The sequence below is a fragment of the Peromyscus leucopus genome, chromosome 17 (assembly GCF_004664715.2).
Source record: "Peromyscus leucopus breed LL Stock chromosome 17, UCI_PerLeu_2.1, whole genome shotgun sequence".
NCBI lineage: Eukaryota > Metazoa > Chordata > Mammalia > Rodentia > Cricetidae > Peromyscus > Peromyscus leucopus.
In genome coordinates this window covers 45,976,953-45,993,834 of record NC_051077.1, presented here as the reverse complement: position 1 = coordinate 45,993,834, position 16,882 = coordinate 45,976,953, and the positions used below count along the sequence as shown (strand labels likewise).

Below are 16,882 nucleotides of genomic sequence, written 5' to 3'. Positions count from 1 at the left end.
ATAAAACACTGATTGGCCAGTGGCTAGGCAGGAAGTATAGGCAGGACTAACAGAGAGGAGAAAAGAAAGAACAGGAAGGCAGAAGGAGTCACTGCCAGCCGCCACCATAACAAGAAGAATGTGAAGACGCCAGTAAGCCACGAGCCACGTGACAAGGTATAGATTTATGGAAATGGATTAATTTAAGATATAAGAACAGTTAGCAAGAAGCCTGCCACAGCCATACAGTTTGTAAGCAATATAAGTCTCTGTGTTTACTTGGTTGGGTCTGAGCGTCTGTGGAACTGGCGGGTGACAAAGATTTGTCCTGACTGTGGGCAAGGCAGAAAAACTCTAGCTACATGCCTGTCTAAAACACCTGATAGTCTAATAAAGAGTTGAATGTCCAATAGTGAGGCAGGAGAGAGAAATAGGTGGGGCTGGCAGGCAGAGAGGATAAATAGAAGGGAAATCTGGGAGGAGAGAAGAAGGAACAAGAAAAGGAAGAATACCTCAGAGGAATACCACCCAGCTACATAGAAAGCCACAGAGTAAGAGTAAGATTTACAGAAGTAAGTTATTGGGAAAAGCCCAGAGTCATAAGGGCAAATGGATAATTTAAAATAAGAAAAGGTGCCAGAAACAAGTCAAGCTAAGGCCTGGCATTTATAACTAAGAATAAGTCCCCATGTGTGAGTTATTTAGTAGCTGGGGGTCAGACCCCCCAGAACAGTAAAAAAAGAAACACAAAAACAAAAATAACCAACAACAGACAACAGATTTTCTTTTTTCCCCACAATCTACTTGCATTAGATTTTCTAACACAGTTAATGTTCTTCAGTACATAGTAAATTTACACTTAATTCACTTTAATTACCCCATGTCTTGTATCGATAATCACCTTCATAGCTTATCCATATGAATTTTTAAGTGAGAAAGGTCCTGTTGTAATTTGATGTGTAAAAATTCATTACATGGCCTCATGAAGATTTTGGAAGTATTGTTTCTCAGGCTTGTGGCTAACAGTGCAAAAGTTAGTAGGCAAAGCACTAAAATAAGAAGAACATGGCTGACAGAATTCTTTGGAAACAATACCCTCCTGCTGAATGAGGTTGGAATCTTTTACTCCAAGGCTAATTGTGTTTGTCCATAAAGAAATGTTGATATGAATTATGTATAACAGAATCATAACATGAGTAAAATAATAAGCAAACCATCTATCATATTTTGAATTGAAGTAAGCCCAATATAAAATATGCTTTTAAAAATATTTAAGAGAATTACAAAGAAATTAACAAAGACAAAACAGGAAAGTGGGGAAAGAAAGGCTATTTAGAAAAAAAATATAACAGTACACCACTCTATATTTCCTACTTATTTATCTGCATTAATCATATGTAAGAAAAGATGCATTCTAACAGTTTTTAAAATTTATATACTCCAAACCTTAATGTCTGTTACCCAGAAATATTACTGTATTTCAGCCAATACATAACTAGCAGGCAGTTTAAATTTAATTTTGTCAAAATGTTTTATACTTAAAAAATACCATTAAGTAGAGATGATTCATTTATATTATTAAATCATGATTAAAGTAAAGTGAATTTATTAACTGAATTATAATAACGATCCTTCCAATTGCTTGTAGGAAATCAGAGTATTAAAAATAATAGTACATTAAACTGCCCAGTATGCTAAGCAATATAATTGATTACTTGAAGAAAAAGAATAAGAAATATTCATTGGATGAAGAGATTAATCCAAACATGAAATATGTAAAACACTAATTAGATTTCATACTAGAACTGTCCATTAAATATCAACTGCTTCACAAATAATGGATTAAAAAATTGAGAGTGAATAAATTATGCATATTTTGTTACATGTGAAAATCCAACAATCTTTTTCCACAGTTGGAGCCTGTTATTAAATCTCCTTTTTGTACTAATAATCCTCTTTTCTAAAAAAATGTTGCAACTCTAGAAATGTTCAGAAAAATATAATCGATATCTTTTTATAGTCTTAACCTTTTTTTAGCTTTTATACATCATGATGCATTTTGAGATTGGGGTTGATATCAAGCCACCAGAACTATGTCTCTGCTCCTTCACAATGGAGGACATGGGTGAAAACACATAGATATTCTTCAAGTGGAGAATAAATGAAATGACCTTATCCAGAACCATAAAAACCAAATCCCACAACTGCAAACACAGCCACAGTGCTGTTGAACTGAAAGTAGTACAAAAGCCTGATTGCTGTAGAAGAACTCGTCATGTCTCCTTGGAAAATCGTTGGCATTATCAATCAAAATATGCATATTTACCTTTTAACTTAGCAATCTCTCCTTTAGAGATTTATAGAAAAATATGCATTTATGCAAAGAGCACACTGAAGATTGTTGGAAGTATTAATATCCATCAATAGGATATTTCCTAACTGAAGCATTAGTTAAAATATGTAATGAATGGTTTGGGGACTTAGCTCAGTGTTAGAGCACTTGCCTAGCAAGCACAAGGTTTGGTCCTTAGCTCTGAAAAAAAAAATAATGTAAGGAATTTATTTGTGGATCTGAAGAATTCCAAATGTTCAAATATTATTATTTAATCAACTTAACAGAGCACAACAATGAGCATGAAGTATTCCCATTTGTATTTGATTTTCTGTTAATGTGCATGTATTTGTATTTATCTGCCATGTATTGTATTTATCTGCCATATTGTATTGTATATATCTGCCATAAATCTCTGTAAGTATGTGAGTGGCTTTCACTGATCTAGGGAGAGAGGAATATTATATATTGTACTTAATCATTAATGAAGAGTTGTAACCTTATCCACATGTTGTTTTTATGGATGTTTAAACATTAAAAGCAAACAATCTTCATGTTTATATTTAGGGATATATATGCATATACATATATATGTAACAACATTTAATGAAAAAAGAGGTCATGAATTTGAAATACAGCAAGAAGGGAATATGGGAGATTTGGAGGAAAGAAAAGTGAGAGAAAATGTAACTGTTATAATCTCAAAATAAGAATATCAAGTTGATTTCATTTACATAATCTTTATTTAGTATTTTCATTCTTTTATGTTTTGTTAATAAGCAAACACATTTTTCTGTTTCTTCAAAATAGTAACAGTATATTGCGATGGTTAGTTACTTTTCAATTTGTTACAATCTCAGGTTATCTGGAAAGAGGGAACCTCAATTGAGAAGATACATCTATTAGATCGGAATGTGGGTATTGTCTGTGGAACATTTTCTTGAATAATAACTGATGTGGGAGGGCCCAGCCCATTGCAGGAAATGACATCCTTGGCCGGGTTTTTCCTGGGAATTTGAAGCATTTTATATTTTCCTGGTCTTTCGCTTGTGCATAATGATTTCTGATTTTATACTTGTATATCTTATGTATATGTGCCTGTGCATTGGCGTTTCTTGTGATTTTTCTCTGTTTTATATTTTCTCGGCATGTTTGCTTTCTAAAGGCAGAAAGAAATAAGGCATAGTGTAGGATCATAGGTGGGTAGGATCTGTGACACAGTTGAGGGGACATCATGATCAAAATGTATTATATGAAGGCATATTTTCAATCTTCTATAAAAAGAAACTATAATATAAAGAATAGATTATTAACTTGACTTTTTAATATGTAAAAATACAGCAGATTTTAAAAGCCATACACATTCAATATGGAAGACTGGAAAACACAATTCTGAGACTATAGGAGGATACTCTGCTATATATAAATTTGATTGGCTTTAGAAACATATAGATTGACAAAAACAAAATACATCTCTGGGTGCTTCTATAGACAATGTAGACTCAGACTTGGGATTCATAGTATGATAGCACTATTGAGAGGTGGTGGTCATAGCCGGGTGGTGGTGGCACACAATTTTAATCCCAGCACTTGGGCGGCAGAGCCAGGTGGATCTCTATGAGTTTGAGGCCAGCCTGGTCTACAGAGTGAGATCCAGGACAGCACCTAAGCTACACAGAGAAACCCTGTCTCAAAAAAAAACAAAAAAGAAAAAGAAAAGAAAGAAAGAAATGGGTAGTGGTGAAGAGGAGGAGGAAGAAAAGGAGAAGGAAGAAGAGGAGGAGGAGGAAGTTACAGTGGTGTGCCCAAAGGGGTTATTTTGTGTCCTGGACTCTTTCCTTATTCCTCTTATTTCTGTTTTCCACCTACCCAGAAATAAAAATTTACTTTCTCCCACACACTGTCAGCATGATGCCATGTCAGAAGCGTGGAGCCAAACAACCATGATTGACACCTCTAAAATTATGATGCAAAATAAATCTTTCTTTCTCTTAACATGCTTCTGCCGGACACATTATCACAGCAGTGATAAACTGACTCATAATAAAAATTAAGCCACAGAGAGGAACATGAAAAAGCAGTCCACACAACATGTACTTATCAGAGATCAGTAGTGTCAATATTGATCACACATACACAAGTTCAACTAAACCAAATTGGGTGTTGTGTATTTGAATGTGTGTAACAAACACTTCCCATATTATTAAGTACTTTTTTACTATGCTTCTCTGGTTAAATGTTTTCATGTACTTGTTGCTCACCTATACATTTCTGTGTGATGGTTGGCAATATGAAAGTGCAAATATTTCATTCTTGTTGAGAATAGTGTAATAAGAATGTAAAATGGGACCTGGAGAGGTGGCTCAGCGGTTAAGAACACTGGCTGCTCTTGCAGAGAACAGAGGTTCAATTCCCAGCATTAACACAGTGGCTCACAACTGTCTATAACTCCTGTTATAAGGAATCTGATGCCCTCTTCTTACTTCCACATGGACCAGACACATAGCAAACAATCATTCATGCAGGCAAAACTTTCATATTATAAAAATGAAATAAAGATATAAATTAAAGAGAAATGAAAAAAGAATAATGTAGAAGGAAAACACATAATTCAAACCATGATATCAGTCATGACTACTGAGTTTTGCTTTTCTTTGTATAGTGACTTAATCTGGTTGGAGTGTATCTTTTCTCATGATCATTACCCAAGCATCATCTCTGTCCTTATATGTTGTCATAGCTTCATTTTGCTTGCTTAATTTTGTCAATTGCATACATTTATCATAACTAAAAATTACCACCAAACAGACAAACATATTTGCTTTTCTTTTCTTAAGTTCAGGGCTCTTACAAACTGGGGAAATGAAAAGGAAAAACATTGAGATTTCATCTTATCTTAGTGATACTTAGTGATATACATATTCTTAGATAAAGAACATGAAGATAGTAAACAAAGTCAGAGGCTGTGGAGATAGAAGAAACCTTAACCCTTGCTTATGGGAGCTTAAACTGGTATAGCCACTGTGGATTTGAGTATGGCCTTTCCATAAAAAAAAAAAAAAAATTCAGACCAGAACTACCATATGACTTAGCAATAGCATCCCTAGAGGAAAGACATGCATCTATGTTTATTGCTACACTATTTACAATAGCAAGGAAATGGACCCTGGCACAGTGTCCATCAACAGAAGATGGGAAAATGAAAACATGGGAGCAGTATATGATGTGGGATGTAACTCAGCTGTGAAGAAAAATGAATTTGGGAAACAGAGTGAATCTGGAAAGAATTTGATTAAGTGAACTGACTCAGTCTCAGAAAGACAAATAGCACGTTCTCTCTCATATTCAGAGCCAAACATCTGACGTGTGTACGAGGGCAAATAAGAAGGTGCAAGAGTATGTGTAGACTCGGAACCTACTTAGGAAACCATGGGAGCACAGCAGAGTTATGGAGAACGGAGGGAAAGGAAAGAAGACCTCGATCATGGCAGAGCAGAAAGGGAAGACTCTGATGTGGAGGGAACTAAGAAAGAAAGAAAGAGAGAAACAATACAAATAAATTTGTTTGAATAAACTTCATAATGAAACCTAATTTTTGAAAGGATTTAAAATAGAACAAGAATAGTTAGAAGAAAAATAGACATGTGTTGCATTTAGGAGAATTATAGTAAGTATTATTTATGAAAATAGCACTTTTAAAAATGATGCAATATTTCTTTTGATGTAAGACCATTTTCTAAAATCTGTATTAATTATTTTTCTTATACTTCACAAAACTAAAACCTGCAAATGGGCTTTAATCTGGTGTTTTATCTTTACCTCTGCAGGATACTGGATTAACTTGCCTTCAGAGCCATCTGAAATGCTAAGGTAGCCATCTACATTCATGCTCTCTTTACCTTTCTTAACAGTCTTTACAGATCATCCAGGAAGTAGTTTTTAATATTCCTTTTATGTGTTTCTGCCCATTCATGCTTTTTCCCATATAAGACAATGGGCTATATACTCTTTTAACAGTGTCTCTGTGAACACAGTGATCATCAGAAGGCCTCATACTGTTACTCACACATTATACAGGAAGATGCTGAATGAGAAAGGTTACAAATGCTCAGCTAAAATGAATGGGCTGGAGTGAGCCAGCATTTGCCTCGCGGCCTCCTGCTGTGAAATATTCCTCTGTGGAAATAATATTTTGCTGTGAAGAGCTAATGGAGGAAAGGTACAGAGGTAGCTACATGTGTTGCCAGGGCCTCAATGGAAGGACCACGTGGACGATCTGCAACTCTAATGAGTGGTTCCTGAGTATCAGATAATGAGGTAATGCATCATAAATGTATTTAGTGCTATACATTATGAAAGTAAGTCAATAGTGTGACTTGTTTTTATCTGTGGGTTTATTCTTTTTGTAATTTCTAAATTGTCAGAATCTAAACTGACGGAATCATTTTAACTGCTGAAATTACATGGTCTAATTCAATTCTCTTTCTAAAAACTTCTCAATTTGGCAGGTATTATACAACTTTGAGAGTGATGTCAGTAAAATAGAATTGTCTGTTCAACTGAAAATGAACAGGGGATTAAATATGTTTGAGGGACTGGACAGTAGACAATAGCTATTCAGGGACTGTTTTAAAAAGAAATAGACCCTTGACTGTAAAATATTCAGAATTACTAATTCTAAGTGTTAAGTAATGTCTCAAATGATGGTGCATCACAATCATTAAACATTATCAAACTGTAGTGCCAAGTTTCAGTGTCTAAGCTTGTCACCTAAAACACTGTGGTTTTACTATAGGTAAAATGGGAGCAAGAACTGTAGCCCAACTCAACATTTATGATTATTGTTAAGACTATACTTGATCAGTCTATGTAAATTCTCAGAGTCTTGGGTTTTATTTTGGTAAACTGGTCATGGCAACTGTAATCCATCTCAACCCCTATGATATTTCTGAGATTTAATGTGTTATACACACTGTGCATGGAAGTGCGCTTCTGTGTTTATGAAGACTCTCAGTAGACAAGATGAGGATACTATGATGCTCATCTATAATTTTAATTTTAAAACTAAGAGTCAATAAGCATTATACCCTTTTTAAATTTTTTATTTATTTTTATTTTTAAGATTTATTATGTATACAGTGTTCTGCCTCACGTGTATGCCTGCAGGCCAAAAAAGGGCGCCAGATCTCATTCCAGATAGTTGTGAACCACTATGTAGGTGCTGGGAATTGAACTCAGGTACTCTGGAAGAGCAGCCAGTACTCTTAACCACTGAGCCATCTCTCCAGCCCCAAGCATTATACCTTTATAGCAACATTTTAATATGAATAATCTTAAAAAGAATTATGAACCATTTATACATTAACCATAAAAAATGTTAGAAGTGAGTACTTTCAAAATTAAAGAAACATTTAGCTATATGAACAAAGTTAATTTGTAAGTATAAAAATCAAAGGAATATAAACATATACATATACGTGTTTCAAATCTTATGTCTACTCATCTTTCTATGAATTCATCATCTATCTACCTATCATTTACCATCTCTTTAACTAATGTTGAGAAAAACTCCCAGAAACATCTAAATTGTGTCTCTGCTTTTATAAAGTCGATATAACATAAGGAAGTGGTTTTAATTTAAATAATGTAAATCAATTTGAGAAGCCTTTAAAATAGCTTTTTACACATTAAATATGAAATAGATACCAGAAGCCAATTTCTTATGGGGTATTTTCCATGTATTTAGATATGAGAAGGCTACATTTTATTTAAAGTCCCAGGTGAAATACTTTAAAATAGTTATAATTACATTCAGTTCATATCAACAAATATCTTATAACTCTATTATAACTCGGACCCTGTGGTTGATCCTATTTATCTAAAATATTTCTACAGTGTAACAATGGAAATAAAAAAAATTCCCATAATGCAATTACCAACATTCTGAAGGAAACTGGGTCTCAGCTTAAGTACAGACATTACAATTATAAATCCCCCAAATAATCAGCATCAAAGAGTTTTAAGAGTTGCATTCTTTTGATATCTACTTTTGATAACCAACATCTTAAGAAGGTTTTATAATTTTCTGTGTAATGACTTTTAGGAGGCAAAATCATTTACTTATTGATTTGTTTTTTATCTTGTGTTGAATTGAAGCAGAAATTAACACAACTAACTCTTTACTACACTGACTGCATCTTTTTTTTTTCTGACTGGTTAATACCTATCCTTTTTCTTTTAATATTGGCAGTATTGATTGGTGCCCAAAACACTGATCTAGAGACAATGTTAATTATGTGCTATTACACAGGCATCTCAGGAGTGTGAAACACCAGGTTTTGTAATACATGAAAGCAATGAGGAAAACTGTGGCACTAAGTTTACAATGGATAGCAAAATGGGTATCAGTCAGAGTCTAAGAAAACCATCAGAGATTGCAGTAAAACACCAAAATATCTGGAAAGTTGTTATAATTAGTATTTTTCCTAATTGGTAAAAAATTTTGTGCTTTAATTTCTGATGATAATGATAATGGAAAGTTAACAAGAAAACCCAGCATTGTGATGATTTAAGAACAGTTCACCACAGAAGACTCCACTGGAAAAACATTCAAAAAAAATGACTTGTATCCTGGCATATTTGTACATTTTACATCACACTCTATGCTGGCAGATTAGATTAGAGCATGTGTTAAACACATAGTAAGCTATGCCATCATATGATCTCTCTGCTTTTATGTTTTTTATATCACCAAGCTAGAACAAATTTGTAGTTTTATCTACTTGTAAATCCAAGCCAGAAACTTACAACTTAAAAATAATATCACTGACTCCTTCCAGTCTGTGTATTTACAACCTGTTTTAGTTAAATCATGCATGTATTCTTTTCCCCAATATTTTTAAAAATTAATATTGCCCCCGTGCACATCCTGAACTTGTTTTTAGAGAATATGTGTGAAGCTTATGGACACAATGTGCTTAGAATGACTCTTTCAATTGATGAAACTACAACACTGAGTGAACTATAAGTAATAGTCATTGTGCTCTATTCAAAGAAAATATGAACCAGCCAGTCCATATGATTTGGGTCTACAATACTGGAAGGACAAAGAGGCCAACTTCATGAAATGTCCAGCAAACTAATAAATGCTTGAAAGAGAGAATTTACTGTGGAAGCAATGAACACTATAAAACAAGTTCAAGGTTCTAAGGAAAAGAAGAAGAGGTTGTGAAGTCTAGTTTGGGGATGAGGATATAAAAAAGCATCTTTCAGTAGCAAAACTCTCCCAGCACTTGAGGCTGCAGACAGTGGGATCCATTTCTTTTTAGTGTTCTGATACAAGTAAATCAATATAAAAACCTAATTGGTTTCTATTTCTTTTATTTCAGTATTCTAATCCAACATGTTCACATGCCTCCAAATGTAAGAGTTGTGTCTCTTATATTAGCTGTTGTTATAGATCAGACTGCATGCCAAAGTTCTACTTCCTACAGGACCGTACAAGTATGCAATTTATGCTGACTTCTCCAAGCAAAGTACATGAAATATTAATATCAACTTATTTATTTATTGGTTATGGATTGTATTCAGTGTGCACCATTTTAAGTAGTTGCTGTCAGTAATAAGACAGGACCAAGTACGGTTTACATAAAGCACTGAAACCTGCCACCTTATAACCTAGAGATCTTTGCCACTCTACTGGCCATGGAAAGAGACATTGCTAGGCTGCTGTCTGTAGTCTTTTTTTTTTTTTTTGTTTATTTATTTTGTGTGTAGGGGGCAGGGAAGAGAGGTATGTGCATGCCATGGAGCAGGAATGGAAGTCAGAAGACAACTTACAAGACTCAGTTCTTTCTTTCCATAATATTGGTTCTGACAATCCAATACAGCTCATTGGGCTTGGTGATAAGTGCCTTTACTTTATCTCCCTGGGCCTGTGGTTAGGTCTTCACAGTGAATTAGCATGATTATTCATAAGCTTAGGCACTGATCTCAGAAAACACAGATCGGGATTTCAATTAGGTTGATGAAGTCAGGAAGAAAGAGCCAATGAGCTTTATTAAAAATTTGTACTGTGTGGCTGGAATCTTACTACGCTTTGTGGAACTTGTAAAGAACATAATTGATTAATATTGTGTGTATATTTGTGTGCCTGATTTTTTTTCTTATGTATGCCATGCGAATTCAGTGCCTACACAGGCCAGAAATGGCTATCAAAACTTCTGGAAATGAAATTACACGTGTTAGCTGCTCCATGTGGGTGCTGAGAACAAAACCTGGGTCCCCTGAAACAGCAGCAAATACTCTTAATTGTTGAGCAGTCTCTCCAGCCCCAAGTTTTGCACATTAATAAACAGTTTAATGGAATCTCTGCAACGTAGGTGCTGAACTTCATCTGAAAGCATTTTGACACCATTTGCTAACTCATCTCTCAAGTCAAAATCTCCATTCTACTCCCAACTTTGCACATCAAATACCAGCATTTTCAATTGTGAAGAATAAGTATAAAAGCTTCAGATAAGCCAGGATGTCTTTAGGATCCTAAGGAAATAGGTCAATAACAAAATGCCGAGCCTGGGGAATTGCCATTTCTTTATTAATTAAAACATAAAAGTCATGATTGACAGGCAATGTGTTACTGGTAACTCCATTCTTTCATTTTGTGAATTTCTCTGGCACACTGATGTCATACACATGTGATTTCAAAATTTTTAAAACTGTCTCTTTAATTTCTTGCAGTCATTCAACCAACATAACATGCGTACATCTGAAGGCATACTATGAGGTTTATAGATATTTTTATTTCCCTCTGCCTTGGCCCTAAGTATCTGGCATTGCATATTTGACATAATAAAAATTTCTAATCCATTCAGTGTATAAAAGCTATCATATATTTATATGTTTATATTAATGACATTACTTAAACATAAATATTTGCCCTTTGATGGATATGTAACCCATTTTTATTTTCTACTGTTCTCTTTTCTCTATCTCTTGGTATATCTTTTAATTTTTTTTCATGTTGTCTAGTTACATACCCTACTAGTAAGTTTTGGCTTTGGTCTTTCTTTTATTTTTTAATCTGGATAAGGTCTTAGTAAGTTGTCAAAGCTGGACCTGAACTCCACTTTTTACCCTAGTCAAGTATACAATTTTTGTTCTTTCTGCCTCACCTCTCAAGTAGCTGGGATGAGAAGCCTGTGTATTTAATATATTTGTATGCAAGTCTACTAAAACAGACATTTCAACTATCATCTGAGAATATGCTAGTAGCAATGTTCCTTTGTTAATTTAAAGACCAATACTTAAATTATCCCACTTTTATAAAAGAAGAGCAAAAATAGGATTCACGATAGATAGATAGATAGATAGATAGTAGATAGATAGATAGATAGATAGATAGATAGATAGATAGATAGATAGATAGATAGATAATAAGCAGAGGAAGTTAGGTCTAAAAATGGCAGTGCTGTTGACAATGGCCGACTTGACAGCCTAGCCCGAATCCAGGCAGACCTCTGACTGATAAACAGAGTATTGCTATTGGGTAAACAAATACCTAAACTCAGCATTCCACAGGAATCTGGGGAGGCACCTATCTGTTTATCAGGGAAATCATTACTTACCTATCTACCCACATGGTCAACTATCTTAGGCAAAGAGCATCTGGTTCCTTATTAACCCAAACAGACTGCAATAGATCAAAGCCCCTATTCGAATTTTCAGGCTGTTCTGATTCCCAAGTCTCCTCCCATTGCAACCTTACCAATAAGACTAGTAAGGTTTTCCCACCAAGTACTGGTCTCTATTCTCTGAGGTAGCTCCAGAAGTCCCCATCCCCAAGACAATAAACTGTCTTTCTACCCGTAGAGTGGTCTAGTTTGGAGTTTTCAATGCATCTCACTTATAGAGGTATGCAAATTGCAATTAGTCTCTAAATTTAAAAAGTGTTTCTACTCAGATAAAGTATGTTAACTCAATCTTTACAAAGTCAGCTTTGTATACATAGACTTAAAACTACCTAAATCCTAGGAATTCTGATTGAGAGCAATATTTAATCCATTTCTCTCATGACTATACTACCCAAGATTCTTGAGACATTTAAACAAATATCTTTATCAAATATCAAAATATTGGTAAATATTCATACTGTGGCAAATAATACTGCTGTATTAGTAGGATTTAATTTCAAAGTGTTTACCTGTGTGTGAGCCTCCTGTGACTGATGCAGAGTGCAGTCTGAGCATCTTGAGCAATGCATACTTTGTGGCGGCTGCATTTGATCTTTAAGCACGGGTCCTTAGCTGGATCTAAAGCTACAGAGAAGAGAGAAAAACAGAGCAAGAAAGAAGGCAAGAGAGCAAGAGCAAGATTGCAAGCAAGAGAGTGAGAGGGAGAGAAAGAGGGGAAGAGAGAGAGAGAGAGAGAGAGAGAGAGAGAGAGAGAGAGAAAATTTAAATGTTTCTGCATAATCATTAATTAGATTATGAAATTTTAATTTCACCTTGTATTTTTTTCATTTTTGACAATTTTATGCATGTAAAGAATGTACGTTGTTCATATTCACACCCATCACTTTCTCTTGTCCTACTCTCGTTTCAGCGTAGTCATGGAATTTTATTGTACTCATCTGCAAGCCTTCCTGATGTTTTTATTCTACTGAGAGAGGCGTCTAATTCCTACCTCGGAGTTGATCACAGCTGGGTTCAGTATCACCTAATCAGCTCAGAAGCTAACATTCACAAGGTGCTCTGTGTGGAAAATGTAGGTGTAAAAATCCTAACTATCACCAAAAGGGAGAGCCATTTTGAATGACCATGGCCTGAGAAAATAGAAAAAACATTATCCTGAATACTATGTTCTAACATGGAAGCAGTTTCACAGGTTACAAAACAAGTGAGGTCAGAAATCAAGGCAAGTTGAAGACACACTGTTGTTGATATTAGAGAGGTGGTTAGAACAGGAAACAGAAAGTTTTCCGAGATGCTGTCTGATAACCTTTTCAGCTTTTGAAGCAAGCTAGTGGTTCACAAAAGTTAATAGATCTCAGAAGATTTTTTTATCCATTAGCCAAAGGATGTTATTTCTGACAGAGAGGGAAAGCAATTCTACAGTTTTTGGCCTCTGGACCTGAAACATTCCAACTCCCCACATCACCCTAGTTTTAATCAGCTATTCAGTCTTTGAAGACACAGATCCTTTTTCCAGGAATTCCTGCTCACAAGTAAAGCACAAATGTAAAGATTAAAACTGTTCTTAAGTATAGAAAAGACAGAAATAAGAGGTGGTGTCATACTGCTGTATTTTGTGTTGATGGAAAATGATGGCTATTAGCCTTGTTTACCTTTCACATGTGCTGGTTGCTATAATAAAATGATAAAGAAAAATATGTCAGTATCACTCATAACTCATTGGATACTAAAAAAAATGTCTGGAGCATCACTACTGTGTGAGCTGAGTGCATCACAGAGAACCTTACATGCAGTGTTTTCATCTATGGATTGCTTCTGCATACCACCGAAAGCAACTATGTCTCTATATGACTTCCAATACCAATATTACATAATGTACTGACATTTATAACAAAAATTATTGGTACATTAATATAGATATGAATATACATATTCAAATATTATATTTAAAGATTATAATCAATAGTTTGCAATGTATTTACAGTGTGCTAGTACCACAGCAATTTTAAACTCCTGAATATCTTCTATTTATTTCCCTCTATATAGTATTAGTCATTTGTCTCTGGATTTCATATTCATTGAATCAATAAGGCTGTAGTCTTTTGATACTAGATTATTTCATGATGTATAATATTTTAGAGGTTATAAAAATAATATAGCATGATTTACTACTCAAACCTTTTGTACCAATGAACAATATGGCATCTCATGAATATACCGCAATACATCTGTCGACTCACTAGCAGGTGGTCGTGTTAATGGCTGTCAATTTTGTCTATCTTATTTTTGCTATGTTTAGTAATTATTGCTGGTTCTGATTAGTGATAACTGTCTTGTTATATGTTTTTGGGAGGGCTGGACTGTGGGTTTTCACAAATGAGGATGACATCAAGTGTGCAATTTAATTGCAGGACAAAATTGAGAGAAATCAATTATGAAAGGTGGTAAGTAATAAATTATATTCCATGAATAAACTTTAAAGCCAGGTAATTAAAAAATTTTAGAATACAAAAAATTGTTTGGAAAAATTGAATACCCTTCAATAAAGCATCTGGTTTGGTACTAAACTTTTTCATTTTATTTTATTTATTTATTTATTTATTTTTTTTTTTTGGTTTTTCGAGACAGGGTTTCTCTGTGTAGCTTTGCGCCTTTCCTGGAGCTCACTTGGTAGCCCAGGCTGGCCTCAAACTCACAGAGATCCGCCTGGCTCTGCCTCCCGAGTGCTGGGATTAAAGGCGTGCGCCACCACCGCCCGGCTACTTTTTCATTTTAAAATGAGATTAAACTCAAGCTGACATAAAGTATCCAACATAAATTTGACTTCCTGGAGATATTAAATATTTAGCTATATTTATACGATCACCTCAATCAATATCTGTTTTGATAACCAGTAAGTTCAAATAAATATGAATTTAAAGTATACTTACAAATACATAAACATAATAATCCAACAACATAAATTTCTGAAAATTCTAACTTTAAGATTAAAAAATGGTCAGGCGGTGGTGGCACATGCCTTTAATACCAGCACTCAGGAAGCAGAGGCAGGCGGATCTCTGTGAGTTCGAGGCCAGCTTGGGCTACAGAGTAAGATCCAGGACAGCACCAAAACTATACAGAGAAACCCTGCCTCAAAAAACCAAAAATAAATAAATAAATAAATAAAATGGTCAATAGAGTAAATGTGTATATATGCACTTTTTTTTTTTTTTTGCTCAGAAGTTGAAAGCATAAACCATATAATAAATCTATGTTTAGGGACTTTTAACTCTTTAACTGTTTGGGAGCCTGCAACCCAGCTCCCAAATAAATACATGGGGACTTCATCTTACTTTCAAATTCCCCGCTTTAGCTTGGCTTATTTCTAGCCAGCTTTTCTTAGCTTAAATTATACCATTAATTTTGCCTCTGGCTTTTACCTTTCTCTATTCTATATAGCTTTCTTTTGTTCTTATTTTGTGGCTGGTTGTGTGATTGGGTGGCTTGCTCTGGCTTTCTCCTCTCCTTTTCCTTTTATTGCTCTTCCTCTTTAATCTCTGTGCCTGGCAGCCCCACCTATTTCTCTCTCCTGCCTATCTATTGGCTGTTCTGCTCTTTATTAGACTCTCAAGTGTTTTAGATAGGCAAAGTAACACAGCTTTACAGAGTTAAACAAATACAACATAAAAGAATGTAACACATATTTACATCATTAAACAAATATTCCATAGCATAAACATATAACACATCTTAAACTAATATTCCACAACAGATATTTTCATTTCCAAACTGAATTCTGTAATATTACAACTACTTTTATGGTATTGTTTCTGAACATCTTTACTACTATTAGTTATTTTTGGTTTCATAATAGCCATTCAAACTAAAGTGAGGTGATACCTCGTAATTTTGATTTACATTTTGCATACAATAAATCTATAATATCTCATTGTGAGTGAAATTTATTTTCATTTGTTAAAGTTTTGTTACAGAATTCATGCATGCATATATTGTTCTGATCAAAGCAACCTCTCATTTCCTCCTCCAAATCCTTCCTCTTTCCACTGCTACTCTTACTTCCCAACTTCATGTACTATTTCTGAAAAAAATTCACCCTACTGTACACTGTATTCAGTGCAGCACTTTCTGTATGTGCAGTGAGTGTGGCTAACTATAGGAGCACTGGCAGCCTCAGGAGCCATATCCCTGGGAGAAAATGACTATCTTTTAATGATCACTAACTGCCTATAGCTCTGCCTCAGCTAAGGTGGGAATTCAATAGGCTTTCCCTGAGTCCATGCTGGCATTTTGGTTGGATTGCTCTTACACAGGTCTTGTGTAATTTTAAAATATAATTTATGGGGCTGGAGAGATGGCTCAGAGGTTAAGAGCACTGACTGCTCTTCCAGAGGTCCTGAGTTCAATTCCCAGCAACCACATGGTGGCTCACAACCATCTGTAATGAGATCTGGTGCCCTCTTCTGGCCTGCAGACAAACATGCTGTATACATAATAAATAAATAAATCTAAAAATAATAATAATAATAATAATTTAAAGCCGGGCGGTGGTGGCGCACGCCTTTAATCCCAGCACTCGGGAGGCAGAGGCAGGCGGATCTCTGTGAGTTCGAGGCCAGCCTGGGCTACCAAGTGAGCTCCAGGAAAGGCACAAAACTACGCAGAGAAACCCTGTCTTGAAAAACCAAAAAAAAAAAAAAAAAAAAATATAACCCAATGAATCTGAAGGAAAGAGGGGAGAGGTATAAGGGAGGTTTCTGAGGGAGAAAGGGGAAGGAAGGAATGTTGTGATTAAAATACAGTCTCAAAAGCAAAAATAAATGTATGGTGGTCCTTTTACTCTTATTTGGATTAAAGTATCTTCCAGTTATGCTTATCT

General features: G+C 34.9%; 1 protein-coding gene across 1 annotated transcript in view; it reads right to left on the bottom strand.

Annotated features, from left to right (window-relative positions):
- The window catches only part of Spock3 (SPARC (osteonectin), cwcv and kazal like domains proteoglycan 3), a 355,708-nt gene that overhangs the window by 163,578 nt on the left and 175,248 nt on the right, over positions 1-16,882 (bottom strand). The window contains 1 exon segment of the mRNA XM_028881034.2: positions 12,513-12,627. Within this exon segment, the coding sequence (XP_028736867.1) occupies positions 12,513-12,627 (115 nt within the window).